This window comes from Haliotis rubra, unplaced genomic scaffold (assembly GCF_003918875.1).
Source record: "Haliotis rubra isolate DU_JTF1 unplaced genomic scaffold, ASM391887v1 Scf188, whole genome shotgun sequence".
Taxonomy (NCBI): domain Eukaryota; kingdom Metazoa; phylum Mollusca; class Gastropoda; order Lepetellida; family Haliotidae; genus Haliotis; species Haliotis rubra.
This window is the reverse complement of record NW_025765869.1, coordinates 897,792-912,654: the sequence shown is the minus strand read 5'-3', so window position 1 is coordinate 912,654 and position 14,863 is coordinate 897,792. Positions and strand designations below refer to the sequence as shown.

Sequence of the window (14,863 nt, the reverse complement as noted above, 5' to 3'; positions counted from 1 at the left end):
CCCGACCGCGTCATACCAAAAGACGTTAAAATATGGTACTTGTTGGTCCCTGTCTTGCGCTCGGCATTAATGGGTACAACAAGGACTGGTCGGCTCGGAGTCCGTATAATGTGTCTGAGTGGGGTATTCATGCTTCACTGCGGCATGGTATCTCAGTGGGCTAGCACTATAAAACCAGCCTAAGTCTGGGCTAGTACAAGCAGGCGCACATACACATACACATGCATGCACGTCGTCATATGAGCGAAATATTCTCAAGAACGACGTAAAACCCACTTTCACCTCACCTCACCATTATCCAAGTTGAGAATGTTACTGATATTTGCTGTACATTGGAGACTTAATTTCTTCCAAAGCAGTTCCAGATAAACCCCTATCCCTCCAGTTGAGACCGACGTTTAAAACAATAATTTTCTAGTATCTGGGATTTGTGGATTTAAACTATCCACATTAACGATGTTCCATTTTTATTGGATTGTTTGAAATGAAACTGGTGAATAGATGCTTGTCAGCTGAGAAATGCATCTGCTAGTATTTTGAATGCGATGTTTCAGTTTCTTCCATCTGTGGTGTACAATGTATTCATGTGCTTCTGAAACAAGGTGTGACTGTATGCTATATGATGGGATTGTCTGAAATGAAAGTTGTGATTCTGTGCTTGTCAGCTGAGAGAGATGCATGTGGTATTACTTTGATCGTGATATTTTAGTTTGATACATCTGTGATGTACCATGTACTAGTGTTCAGGTGTTTCTGTCTTTCTTGTGTAGGTGAACCAGAGAAAGTGGAGAACACGTGGGCTAACAGGTGAGTTTGTTCATCTAGTTTCACCTTCCTTGACAGAGATGCTAGAAAATATGCTTCTCATTTTAATATATGCCCTCCTTATCCCTCAAACTCTGCATAATGTTAAGTCTAGTTAAGTTAGTATTTTAAAACTAGTTATCAGAATGATATGTTCGTATGAAAGACAGTTTGTTTTTGACTTCTAAGAATGTTATATTGTGTGGGTTGTGCTAAAATATGTCAGAATAATGGTTTTATAGATGTGTTTATGTAATGTTTAAACATGAGCCAGTCATTGACAAGAGTTGATTGTAAGAAATGTAGATAAACACAGGCAATATCACAAGCAATTCCTTGACTAAAGATTAGTTGAAATTGTATTTGAATTCGAATCAGCCTTTTTCAATAAGTTTATTCATTCTTATGAACTTGATCATGTCAGAAGTCCAAAACTTGCGTGTGTAAGAAACTGGCTAGATGTCATCTGCTTTAACATCTGTGGTAATTGATGACAATATTTCAAAGTTTTCTGTAACTTAAGTTTTCCAGCAAGTCAAAAGTTACCCCCAATTGTTCTGATTTGGATGTTTCAATTGTCAAGTTTTACGTTTGTCAATATTCAAGTCCATGTTGCGTGTTTGACAGAGAGCCAACCCCCGATGAACATGTGGCAGCAGTGAAGCTTCAGAAGGCTCACCGAGGTGCCTGGGTCCGCAAGATGAAGGCTGCTCGCACACCAGGTATCTTCACAGGCTGTGCTGCTGTCAATTACTTAATCCTTCTCAAGTTTCCCTTGAGAAATTTTTTGAATTGGATAATGACATTGACTCAGTAAAGTGTAGCCACACAATACTTTTTACCCAGAGAACTATTTTTTAAAAGAAGTATACGAACTGATTGTGAATTAATTGAGCATTTCGGGGATGAGACTATTTAAGAAAACGAGGTTTCCCTCTTGTTTGAGACTCCTAACTTCTGACATTTGTCATCATTTGATCATTTTAATTCCTTTCTAGAACCTTCAATGCTGTGGTTGAAGATATGTTTTGAGTTCAATCTGATACTGTTTTGTAGGAACTGACGAGAACTTGAAAGCTATCGAAGATCTTCAGAAATCCTGGTCAATCTTGGAGTCCAATGCCGAAGACAATGGACTTTATCTGTTCAGGTACATGTCAGAGATTTATGGTGTATGTTTTAAAATCTTTTCAGCAATGAGCTTGAGGTTTCTTGAGATTACTGTAATGGACATGTAATCAGTGTTTGTGATGAACATATTCTGTCTTGATGCGTTCACACAGGGAGATGTTCAAGAGGGACCCAGACATCATGCCCAAATATCCGTTCTACAAGGACGAGTGGAACAAGATATCCTATGCTGATTACAGGGGGGTGTACCCTGACCAGCCTCCCAACACCTGGTTCACAGTCTTCAGGTTAGTTCCAAGTCTCATGTCTCATTCTTGCAGCCACTTGTGTAGATCAGTGGTCATGATGTTAGTCATTGGATGGTCTGAACACTTCAGCATATAGCTGGAATGTTGCTGAGTTTGACATTAAACAAGAAACAGACAAAACCAATAAATCCTACAGCTGTCTGGGTGGTCAGGTAACACTGTGGTTAAAATACGTACTTTGTTTGGCCATTATTTCTTTTAGATCAGACTCTTCAGTGGTGAGACTGATGCCCGTTGCCTACCTATTTCTGCTTGCTAAAATTTGTATGAACGGTGTCTTCAGATATCATTTATTCTTGTCTCAAATGTTGCCTTTACCGTTTGTCAGAGGAAACTGTAAAAAGTGCTTTGTTATGAACAGGGAAGTGTTTTACGTGAGGGAAGAGATGTTGGCTGTTCCCAAGCTGTATGTCCCCATCAACACGTGTATGCTGAACGGTGTCTTCAGATATCATTTATTCTTGTCTCAAATATTGCCTTTACCGTTTGTCAGAGGAAACTGTAAAAAGTGCTTTGTTATGAACAGGGAAGTGTTTTACGTGAGGGAAGAGATGTTGGCTGTTCCCAAGCTGTATGTCCCCATCAACACGTGTATGCTGAGGGTCGTCAACAATGACACCGGGGAGGAGATACCTCGAGTCTTCCAGAAGGTGGCACCGTACGTCTACAAGAAAAACAGGGTAAGAGAGGGAGGAAACTTTAGCAGCAGCAGTTGGTAGAGACTCCATGGAATGTAGACTCGTGAATTGGGGTAATCTCTGCTGAGTTGGCAATCACAATGGTGGATAAATCACATCATGTATACATGATCTCGTAGTGGTTTCTGGTATTCTCAGGGTTTTATGTGTGATTAGAATGCTAGTATGTCTTCCTTTGGTATCATCTACCCTAGTTCAGTAAGTGTCAACATTTGAGAAATAAAAAGTTGATAGGTTCTTGCAAGATGAACTAATTTCTGTTTATACATTACTGTGTAATGGTAGATTCACAATATTGAACTGGCAATGGAGAACAATAGAACTTGTTTCCAAGAAAATGAAAATCTGTTAATGGAGGCTTTATCTGAGAAAAGAGGAAAGGAAGACCAAGTGATCGCATGTCAAGTAAATCTGTTTGTAGTTGTGCAATAAGATGGTCTCAGTTAACACAACACCATACTTACTGTCAACAGAAGGGCTACACATTCGTAGCTGAGGCCCGGACTCTGGACCAGGGGATGATGAGTGGGAGCTGGAGGATGCGTCTGATCGGTTCCCTCAGTCCCCTCCCTTCCCCCCGCAACCAGGAGGTCAACAGCTCCTTCACTGTTAAAGAAATCCGCGACTACTACCTGCCAAATGCCAAACATACCATATTCAGGTACATGCTTCTTTTAATCATAATGAGTATCATAATTTTTGCTATTGGAATAATTAAAGTGTTTGCTTTTATACTAAAAATAAATATGCTAACAACAAAATAAATAATGATGCCCTATTGCTTGCCCTGCTACTTGTGGAACATGTCATTTGATAATAAGGAGTTTTCTTGGCTACTGTACCCGTGAAGGTCCGGGTCAGAATGTGTCTTCAGCAACCCATGCTTGTCGTAAGAGGTGACTAACGGGATTGGGTGGTCAGGCTGGCTGACTTGGTTGGCATATGTCATCGGTTCCCAATTGTGCAGATCGATGCTCATGCTGTTGATCACTGGATTGTCTGGACCAGACGCGATTATTTACAGACCGTCGCCATATAGCTGGAATATTGCTGAGTGTGGCGTAAAAATACACTCACTCACTCTTGGCTTCTGCTATCAATTTGGTCCAAGTTTTTTTAAACATGGATGCACATGTACCCATTAGGATAAAAACACTGTTGCAACCATCTTCATCTTCTGGCTTATGTTTCTACATGTTTTCCTCTAGCGGCTGCTGTTGTGGAGGCTTCCATGATGAATATGAAGTATTGCTGGGTACAGCACTGTTCAACTGCATCCATTAACTCACTGTATCGTGTATGTGTTCCAGGTACACTGTAAAGGTGACAGAGGACCATCTGGGCAGCCTACAGGTCAACACTTCCAAACTTGATGTCTATATCAAGCTGTCAGTCCTTGACCACACAGAAGAGGTCATCAGCGCAGTGGGCAAAGGTCACATCGTCATCCCAGCGTACATCTTCCAGAAGGACTACAACCCTGAGGAACAAGAAGCTAAGAGGTCCAGCTCTCGAAGCTGTGAGTATACAGGCTCAGTCATCTCTTGTGTGTATTCAGCAGGTGGATAAGTTGTCTAAGGCCCACATTTCACTGTTCAGGATCTGCATCTTTCAAGTGGGCTGTGATCCTATGCATCCTCTATTCCTCCAAGGCTTGTGAGAGGGCGGTGGGGTAGCCTAGTGGTTAAAGCATCCGCTCGTCGAGCTGAAGACCCAGGTTCGATTCCCCACATGGGTACAATGTGTGAAGCCCATTTCTGGTGTCCCCGGCCGTGATATTGCTGGAATACTGCTAAAAGCAGCGTAAAACCATACTCACTCACTCCAAGGCTTGTGTTACACCTGGATCTATTCCTGTGGTCCTCACAATTTCAAATTACCTGCCCTTGATTTCAGTTTGCCAATTTAATAGACTACTCTACATGGTCTGGCCGTGGCTTTGGGGTCCAGATCTCAAACCAATTAGGATCCTTTGTTAGCCAGCAGCTTAACCATGAATACCCCTTTTACAACCGAAACATTGCACAAGAAAGCAAAAATCTTGCTCACCCACTGTTGTGCGTTTCTGTTTCACGTCTTAAACCTTTTGGGTTTAACAATTGAAATTAAGGGTTTATTGCAAGGGACTTAACTAGATCATTGTGATGAGCCTTGTGATGGTTGTTGCAGCTAACCGTGGCGGTAAGGGAGGAACCAGCACACAAAACATGGCCGGGAAGGGGAAGCGAGGAGAGTCAGCCCGGAGTGCTGATGGGAGGAACTCGGTAAGTGCTTAGATGACTGTTGCAGAATGTAACGTTGTTCATAACAGTTCTTTTTTAAAATGTGAATTGTTCAATCCAAATCTTGTCCACAAGTGAGTAGAAATGTCCAGTGGTCAAACAACTGCTGATGTGAATTAAAAGGATTCACACATTTTATCCATCAATTGCCTACCTATTTCCAGAGAAGCAGTCAGCATTCTGAAGCTGGAATCAGTGATTTGGAGCCAGAAGAAAAGGACACGAAGGTGAGAGTCATACAGGAGGGTCATCATCACACAGGGTCATCATCACAGAACTGTCTGAATATGTTGGTGAAAGTATCTGTCATTGCGTAGAAGGGACTCTGGTACTTCTTGTGACATTACAATTACTAGATAAGGTCATTATGATTTTAAAACATGAAACTGTTTCAGCAAATTGTGAAGAAAATTGTCTTCTGAGTGCATATCAGAAAAACAAATCTGGCCCAACAAACAAAACCCACTGACAGTACCATCCTGTTTATCTCTGCAGGCTTCATCTCTTTGTGAAATCAACCCATCATGACTGTCTTTGACTTGTAACATTTATTGATAAGTGAGGTCTGCTAAGATATTTGTTATATTTGAAAGGAAATGAACATTTTCTGTTTATGCCAGCCTCACAAGTACATAGTCCAGGCCACAGTGCTGAAGAACAGCTGGCCCCTGACGGAGAGGGGAGTGGGGCTTTGTGCAGACTCTCAAGGAACAGGAGAAGAATGAACTGAAAGGTGCGTGCTCTCAGTAGCTCTTGTAAGAAAAACATCAACTTACTTCTCTTTGATGAGATCGTCTATTAAAATTATATCTAGATGATCTCACCACTAATCTCCTTTGTAATACCAGTTCCTGGCTATTGATCTTAGCTTAGTCACATTTACCATGGACATGTCACAGATCATGCATGTACGAGTAATGCATATCTCAGATAAATACAACCATGTGCATTTAGTAATGTGGGTGTGCTGTTTCAAAGACATATCAGGCTACATGTTGTGTTGATATTCTAATGCAGTTTGGATGCAATTATTTGTTGGTCAGTTGGCTTGTGAAGTAAATGCTAGGTGCATCACCAATTGCTGACCAATATTCTGCAGTGTCCTACAAGGAGCGTCCCCCCTCACCCCCCAAGGAAAAGGCCCCTGCAGCTGCCACCCAGAAGGGCAAGCAGAGCAAGGGGAGCAAGGCTGACAAGGGCAGCAAGGAGAAGGACAAGGACAACAAGGGGTCACGACCTCCGTCACAGCAGTTCGACATGACCAAGCCGTTCTGGACATTCAGGATTGTCAGTGATGCCAGCGCAGCTGTAAGCATGAACACATGTTTGTTTGTTTGTTTTGTGTAGTTGTTGTTTAACTCCACACTCCATAGTGTTCCAGCTGTATTATCTCGGTCTGTAAAAAGGGGCGGTGGGGTAGCCTAGTGGTTAAAGCGTTGGTTCGTCATGCCGAAGACCCGGGTTCAAATCCCCACATGGGTACTATGTGTGAAGCCCATTTTCTGGTGTTGCCCGCCGTGATGTTGCTGGAATATTGCTAAAAGCGGCATAAAACCAAACTCAGTCAGTCAGTCAGTCTGTAAAATATAGAATCTGGAGCAGACTATCCAGTGCTTGATATCATGAGCATCGATCTGCACAGATCTGCACGACATGTACCAGCCAAGTCAGCGAGTCTGACTGCCAATCCCGTCAGTCGCCTCTTTGGAAATGCAGGGGTTACTGACAACCAATTCTAACCTGGAACTTCTCTGGTGCATGTGGACATGTATAAACAGATGTAAACATATGTCTGCCTTGCTGGAGCTGTCTTATCTTGCAGGAACTATCTGTTAATGTTTAGCTGAGTGGAACTGAGAGAATCAACATGCATGGTGTAGCTTCATGTGTACATACTGACATTTCTCTGAGTATCATAGGGCCAGGAAGATCACTCTGCCCTGATGACTGTTTCAGTGGGCATGATCATGTTTCCAGGAGAACCATTAGTGGTTTGGGGCGTCGGTATGCCTGATGGTTTAAGCCTCTTCTTGTCACACTGAAGACCCGGGTTTGATTCCCTGCATGAGCATAATGTGTGAAGCCCATTTCTGGTGTCCCCTGCCGTGATATTGCTGGAATATTGTGGTGTAAAATAATAGTCACTCACTCATTAGCAGCCTAGTGGGTAGAGCATCTGCCTGCAGAGACAACGGGTCGCGATTCAATCCCGGTGGTTGTATAACACCAATAGACATTAAAATTTGGTACTTATTTTTACCCATAGCTCTGCATTTAAAGGTTTGCCGAGTCAGTATATATAGTGCCAGAGTGTGTTGTCCATGCATCATGGAATCAGAGTAAGCTGGCATTATAACAACTGACATAAGTACAACTAGCATATGCAGCTACACAACCGCACATCCATGTTGCCGCTGTATTAGTGCAGTGATCCAGAACACAATGTTAAAAGCCACTTTACCTCATCCATACCTGATGACTGTTTCATAGTGTGACTTTATTTCCAGGAGGACATAGAGACAAGAAAGGACACAGAGAGGGCGGATGAGATCCGAGCGTTGAAGAAGGCATGGGAAGATGCAGAGCCCGGTAGAGCTGTCAAGGTAAGAGCCTGTCTTCATCTGCCGCTGCTGCCGCTATTTTGACTGCCATGATGATTCCTTGTGTCAATATTGAAGTAATATTGCAAGATACTTGTGTCAGATAAGCCCACAGTATCAAGAATTCAATAACATTCTGCATTGTAAGCTATGCCTCAACTGGTCTGCAGCAACCCATGCCTTCAAATGAAAAGAGGGGCTGTTGGGTAGCCTGGTGGTTAAAGCATTTGCTCGTCACGCCGAAGGCCCGGGTTCCATTCCCCAGATGGGTACAATGTGTGAAGCCCATTTCTGGTTTTATTGTTGGACTATTGCTAAAAAGCATGGGGCTGAACCCAACACACTCTTTCCATTGCTGATTTTCTGTGGAGCGGTGGGGTAGCCTAGTGGTTAAACTCGATATTTCATAACTGATGCTGTGATATCACAATAAACGATGACATTCCCTGTAAGCTGGGGGGTTATCATTTTATTTGTGGCTGTAAGGAAACATTTATTCACTTTAAAAATGACAAGACTTTATTACATCATTATTTCCATTGTAAAGGTCGGTGGGGTAGTGGTTAAAGCATTCGCTCGCACACCAAAGACCTGGGTTTGATTACCCACATGGGTACAATGTGTGAAGCCCATTTCTGATGTCCCCCGCCGTGATATTGCTGGACTATTGCTAAAAGCGGCATGGGGCTGAACTCGCTCACACACTCTTTCCATTGCTGACCTCATGTTGCTGTGGAGCGGTGGGGTAGCCTAGTGGTTTAAGCGTTCGCTCGTCACGCCAGAGACCCGGTTCGATTCCCTACATGGGTATAATGTGTGAAGCCCATTTCTGGTGTCTCCCGCTGTGATATTGCTAGAATATTGCTAAAAGCGGCTTAAAACAAAACTCACTCACTCACTCATGTTCCTGTCCACTACCAGGCCATGCAGTCCCGCCTGAAGTATCTCAGCACCCACATGATCCGAGTACAGCCAGAGGGTGGGGATGAAGCCAAGGAGGAGAGCCCATCCACAGAGGAGGGTCAGCCAGGGGAGGAGGCCCCACTCACATCCCGTGAAACCCCCATCTCCTTCCTGGACCAGCCGGAGGGGGAGTTGTCTCTGGAGCCACCACCCCCACCCACACCGAAAGAAATCCTGCAGCCGCTAGATCTAACCCCATTCATAAAGTAAGCATTTGATGATGCAGTACTTTAAACCTTATAAATCTGATTTCAATTCATATTCCAATGCATTATCGTCTTTTGTTGATGTATTTCTTGATGACACACCTTCCATTTTATAGCACATCTCTTGCCACACACCAAAGATGCAAAGAATCCAACAGAAATTGTAATTTTTTAATCGAATTACTACAGGCATTTTTTTTATTTGATATGAATACACAATGTCATTCAAGAGTTATTTTTTACCAGGAAAACGACGGACAGTCCTCAGTATTTGGATGAGAATGAGATGCAGCGACGTCTGGAAGAGAGACAGAAGGAGATCTTGGAATACAAGCAGTTCCGTGAATGTGTCGAGAAATGGAGAGAGGAAGATCGCCAAAGTCGCAACTTGACAAAAATCCGGCAGCTTGATCAGGCCGAGGAGCTACAGGTGAGATGGACAATGGAATAATATTTCAAATGTTAAAAAGTAAAGTAAACTGAAAACTTGTAAACATTCATGGCATAAAACAATGTATGGACTGAGGAAAATCATCACCAGCACGATATAACACCTGCACCACATGTCTCATGTATTGGTATCTTTGTGTTTTATGGTCAAGAGGATGTTTAATTACCGTCTCCTTGCAGAATACATGACACGTATTTATTTATAAATCATTAGATTATGTACTACTTAATATTTGATCAAAGATGACTACTTTGGGCCTCACCAAATTCTGAGTAGTATATTGTGAACTTTGAATTAAGTATTGTTACCCTTGTATTAGAATGCAAGTCTTTTGTCAGTTAAAGGCTATCTGTACTTTGTTGTGTTTGACCATTTGCCCCCATAACATGTTGCTTATCAGGAGAAAGGTACTGGCTTCTTAATGATGTGGATGAATTGTTTTTATAAAGGCTGCCTTGGATAGTGCGAGGGAAGCGTATCGTATTGCTATAGAAAACCACCGTAGAAAGTGTCTGGCCATGCAGGCCTTGCTTAGTGATTTCGGCAGTGGTTCAGTTCAGTCGATTCATGATTCTGAGCTCGAGTTCATAGACTAGTTCCACCTGAACATTTGATCCATGTCCACATTAGTCATTCCTAGTTTTGTGTCACCCCACTTGGCTGTTGGATGCAAAAGTGAACCTGTGCATGGAAAGTTGTTGTGATTTTTCTTCACCTTGTGTGGTTTGAACAGTGTGTGTTAAAAATATAAAATATCATTAAAATAATGTTTCCTTTACCAAAATATCCATAGACCACATGTGCGACTTATACTGGGTCTAATTCCCAGCATATGAATGTCAACTACCGTGAATATTTATGCTAAGTTCATTCATTGTATTACGATTTGTATTTCTGGGTCATTAAATCAACAAAATGATCAATTTACATGTGTTCCTTGTGGAAGTTGAATACAAACATACATGAAGACTCTACAACTGGTTTTATGGGACTACTTTTCCAAATACCCTCTCCCAAGGTGTCACTAAGTTGTAATATTACATTCCATAGAGACTAACATTCATTACTGTGCCCCTTCCCCCTTTCCTCCATATTGCATGACTGTACCCCTCCCAGCTCTCCCGACCCCAATCTGCCTCTTCTCTCACCCTTCCCCTCCTCTTTATTTCCTCCCAAAGGCGGCACTTGATGCAGCAAGAGATGCAGTGAACGCTCCACGGGAAGTGTTCCGACAGAAGTACTTGGAAGCAGAACGCAAGCGCCTTGAGGAGTTGGCAGCTCAAGAAGCAGCCTCCAGGGCAGAGCAAGAAGCCAAATCTCCAAAAGGAAGGAAGAGTGCTAAAGGAAAGAAAAGTCCTGCAGGGAAAAAGAAGAAATAAATGATAAAGTGATGTTCAAAATCTCTTTTGTAATTCAAACTCATAATTTATTTGGAAATCATTGTTTCATTTGGAAATATATTTTTCAGTGTTTTTTTACAGATCCATGTCTAGGCTGAACATCTTTGTTTATAGGTCCTTCATTATTAGTGAAACACTTACAAAAGATAACTTTATTGCTTACAGATGTTTTACAATAAGCACAGACAGAGCACCTGCAATAGTAGTGTTAATATTTTTCATCTGTACATGATGACAATAATCTTATTTTAGGGGAGGTATTGAGAATATGGCCTGAAATGAGAAATATCATCCGATCCTCAGAGCTAAATGATTTGCCTTGTTTATCTGAAAACTGATTTTTAAATTTGTGCTTGACATTGTTAAATAAACACTCAGTCTTAGCTGTTTCTGAATTTCTGCACGAGAGTTACTATGGTACCTCCCTATGTTATGAATTGTGTTTCTTCAAGACAGAAATATTTTATTGCCTGCCATCATGCATAATCATAACTATTATGAAAGGGTATACGATAATCAATATCATTCTTCTTTTTAATGTTTTCCCTCCAAAAACTTCTATTTTATACTAAAGTATATTTGGAATAATTACTTTTTATATTTCTGGAATGAATATTGATATTCTTTTATTAGTTTCAAATCACAATAAATTTATTGTATATGCAAAAATATACTTGACTGTAATATTTTTTAATCTAAAATTCAATATTGCCTAAGTGCTGTTACTGATGCTACCTTTGATTGAATGAAGAGAGACGTATCTCTTGTATTATCTGTGATATCGATGTGAATGTGATTGATGTGTACATACCTATATATCAATATATATTTACTTCAGTACATGCCTCGCATACATTCCACCTTGTATCATACAATCAAGCTGTTGTACTTGTGTTGTGCATTAGTAATCTATATTTATACCATTTTGCAAAATGAATCAAGAACACTTTTTTATGAATTTCAACCTGTTATGTGCACTTTAAGATCTTTCATGCAGTTTCTACTCTCACATTAACCGTTTCGTTATCTCATGTTTATCAGATACCGTTTTACAAATAATTGAAAACAAATCTTTCAATAATTTTGTCTCAATTTTTTCAAAAATTAAACTAATAAAATTATCAATCAAGGTGACTTACTTTACACTGGCATGAAAATTGATTCCTAATTATCTAATATTTCAATTTCAATTATATTGTCAGAGAAAAGCAAATGTATAAAAGATGTTATTTTGCAAATTATATTTTTATCTGCCTTGTCAGATATAAGACCTGTTGGCCCAATATTACTTACAATTGTAAATATATATATGTACATATGAAATGAACGTGTGTGTGTGTTATATTGCATATACAAAGCTTACACATTTATCCTGTGTTATTGGTCCACATGCATTTCATCACATATCACTCAAGCTTTGGAAATCAACACCTCAGTCTTATGTTGAATATAGTTTTTGAAATCAGAAGGAATATGTCCGCATTGATTAAGTTTGTTTCCCGTACTGTATGTAAAGAGTTTGGGATATATCGGTCCGTTTTGCACTTTTATTAATTAACAAGTATATATTTCAGCAATAACAGAACGGCAAATAATTCTCAAGTAAAGTAATCTTGTATTGGGAAGCAATAAATGAAGGTAATTTTAAAGAAAAACTTGTGTGAATGAAACTAGTCCTCTCAAGGTCAAGCTTTATGATTTCAGCCTCAGCCAATCAAATTACAGAAAGGCGTTATGAAACACGCATCATGATGTGTTATGTAACCCGTTTTTGAAGTAAAATGTTCGTAATAAAACAAATTTAGAATGTCTAAGGAATTTTGTCCCTTTTCGACATATATATAATCACAACATCAAAGGAAAACATATTTCTTTCGGTAATAATTAAATATTACTTGGGTCACTTAGGCTCTTTTCACGGTCAGTTTGTATTATTTATGCCATCAACACAGGGAGTAGATGAAAGCTTGCCATGTGACCTGGATACCGCCAAAACAACCTTAGTGCTAAGATTACCTTAAGTCTATGTTAAGGTATGGGAGTTTAGCACTAAGATCGCTCTGTACAACGGCACACAGGGCTAATGTACCATGAGTGGTGTGAGTTGACATTTCTTCAGGAAGCTTATGGTATGATCACAGTTTCAGTTAAGCAAAACCATTCATTATTTTCTTGAAAAACCTCACTCCAAGAGCAATAATACATTACACAATGCTAAGTACTGAATTCCTAAATATGGAAATATGTTCCAGAATGTATGGAAATGGAGTGGACAGATAACAGTGTTGTCAGTTTGTGTTGGTGTCAAAATACTGTTGTAGATTTAGGGACAGTGATGTAGTGCCTTTTTAATTCTTTTCAACATTTTGTGACCTTATCGAAACCGATCCAATTTCCCTTGTAACAGCAAGGCGAACGCCCTTAGCCTATGTCTATCCGTCCCAGATGAACTGTATCAAACCAATCCGTCCCAAATCCAATGATTGGACGTTCAGTGAAAAATGACGTCAGTTGATTGGCCCTTCATTTCCGTCCTGTATAAAGATGGCCACTGAAGGCCTATTCTCGCAAGTGTCAGTGGCGTTGTTGTGATAAGTGTTGTTATGCAAATTCCTTGCAACATTCCTGTGTTGATTCCTTACATGGCAGTTATTTCACACGTGTGGCCTTACTCACTGTATAATAAGTTGTCATTAGAAGCACTGTATATAGAATTTTCACTCCACCCTCGTCAGCTGCTTTGTGTACTTCACGTGACACCGCACATGTGTGAACGATGTATATTTGGACATTCAGTAAACCTGTTCAAACACATGGCCAAGTTGTTGTTTTTCTTCATCTCTTTTGTTCTTTGTATTTCATTTCAGTGTCTATTTGTTAGTGCAGAGTCAAGTAATAATCATTTGAAGATACCGATGACCAAGTCGTCTTTGTCACTGCAATCCAGAATTCAGCATTGTGGGTTCGAGTCCCGATTTGCCATGCTTGAGATTCTTGAACTGTAAATTAATGGTTGCGATTGTATCGATAGAATATGACAGTGTAAGCCATAAACAAGAAACACTACCATGTTCCACTGCGTGTTACTATGTGACATCAAGGCCTGCATCATCTCCACTCCAATATGAAGACATCATGATGTTTGTCATTGGATTATGTTCCTGACTTCTTTTACAGACTATTGTCATATGGTTCTCATATTGCTCAGATCGATGTTCAACAACAAAAATAAATAAATAAATAAACAAAAACAAAACAAAAACCCAAATTCCATATTTTTTTTAAAGTTTCCACCCTAGGCCTCCACTGCGGATCAGAAAATCGATCAACTATAAGCCCCGGTTTACTATCCAGCCCCCTTACTATTATATAGTATAAGCCCCGGTTTACTGTCAATTTTCTGACATGCAGTGGGCATAGGCCCCCACTGCCGGTCAGAAAATCGATAAACTAGGCCCCGGTTTAGTATCCACACCCCTACTATATAACATGCGATTTTCTGACCCGCAGTGGGGGCCTGTGGTTTCGACAGCCTAAAGTGACCACAATTTATGTTACAGTTAATGCGATTTTGTATCATTAGGTTATCAGATGTATATTCCAAGGCTCGTTTTCCCAACTCATCCTGGCCACAGACCGATTTTATGTAACTTTCAAGACTCAAGGTTCGATGAGGTTCGAACGATGGGATTTAGTCTGTCATATTGACCTTGAAACAAACGCATCCAATAAAGCCAAGGGTATTTTCAAGCCTAGATTACTGCATTTTTTTTATAGCGAATAGTCTCCATTTCATCATATTTTATTGATTTAATTTTATAATGTGCTGCTGTCTCTAAAATATATTCATTTAGGAGACTATAGAAGCATCGAAATTCGAAAGAACTTCGGGTTTGTCCGTTTCAATGTCGTTCTGGGTCTGGCGGGTCTCTGTACATCGGGCTATCATTATAAGCTAGATGGGCAAAGTTTGAAGCCGGTTTGTAAAATATCTGAAATATTAAGGGAATACAAAGATGG

At 40.4% G+C, this 14,863-nt stretch overlaps 1 protein-coding gene across 1 annotated transcript in view; it reads left to right on the top strand.

Annotated features, from left to right (window-relative positions):
• LOC124274141 (androglobin-like) overlaps nucleotides 1–13,657 on the top strand; it is a 126,858-nt gene extending 113,201 nt beyond the window's left edge. The window contains 16 exon segments of the mRNA XM_046709466.1: nucleotides 771–807; nucleotides 1,432–1,526; nucleotides 1,861–1,954; nucleotides 2,088–2,222; nucleotides 2,770–2,923; nucleotides 3,415–3,602; nucleotides 4,252–4,460; nucleotides 5,111–5,205; nucleotides 5,388–5,450; nucleotides 5,844–5,900; nucleotides 5,902–5,956; nucleotides 6,323–6,531; nucleotides 7,731–7,826; nucleotides 8,745–8,992; nucleotides 9,239–9,422; nucleotides 10,622–13,657. Coding sequence (XP_046565422.1) covers nucleotides 771–807; nucleotides 1,432–1,526; nucleotides 1,861–1,954; nucleotides 2,088–2,222; nucleotides 2,770–2,923; nucleotides 3,415–3,602; nucleotides 4,252–4,460; nucleotides 5,111–5,205; nucleotides 5,388–5,450; nucleotides 5,844–5,900; nucleotides 5,902–5,956; nucleotides 6,323–6,531; nucleotides 7,731–7,826; nucleotides 8,745–8,992; nucleotides 9,239–9,422; nucleotides 10,622–10,822 — 2,120 coding nt within the window. The 3' untranslated portion in view covers nucleotides 10,823–13,657.
• The last annotated feature ends 1,206 nt before the right edge of the window (nucleotides 13,658–14,863 follow it).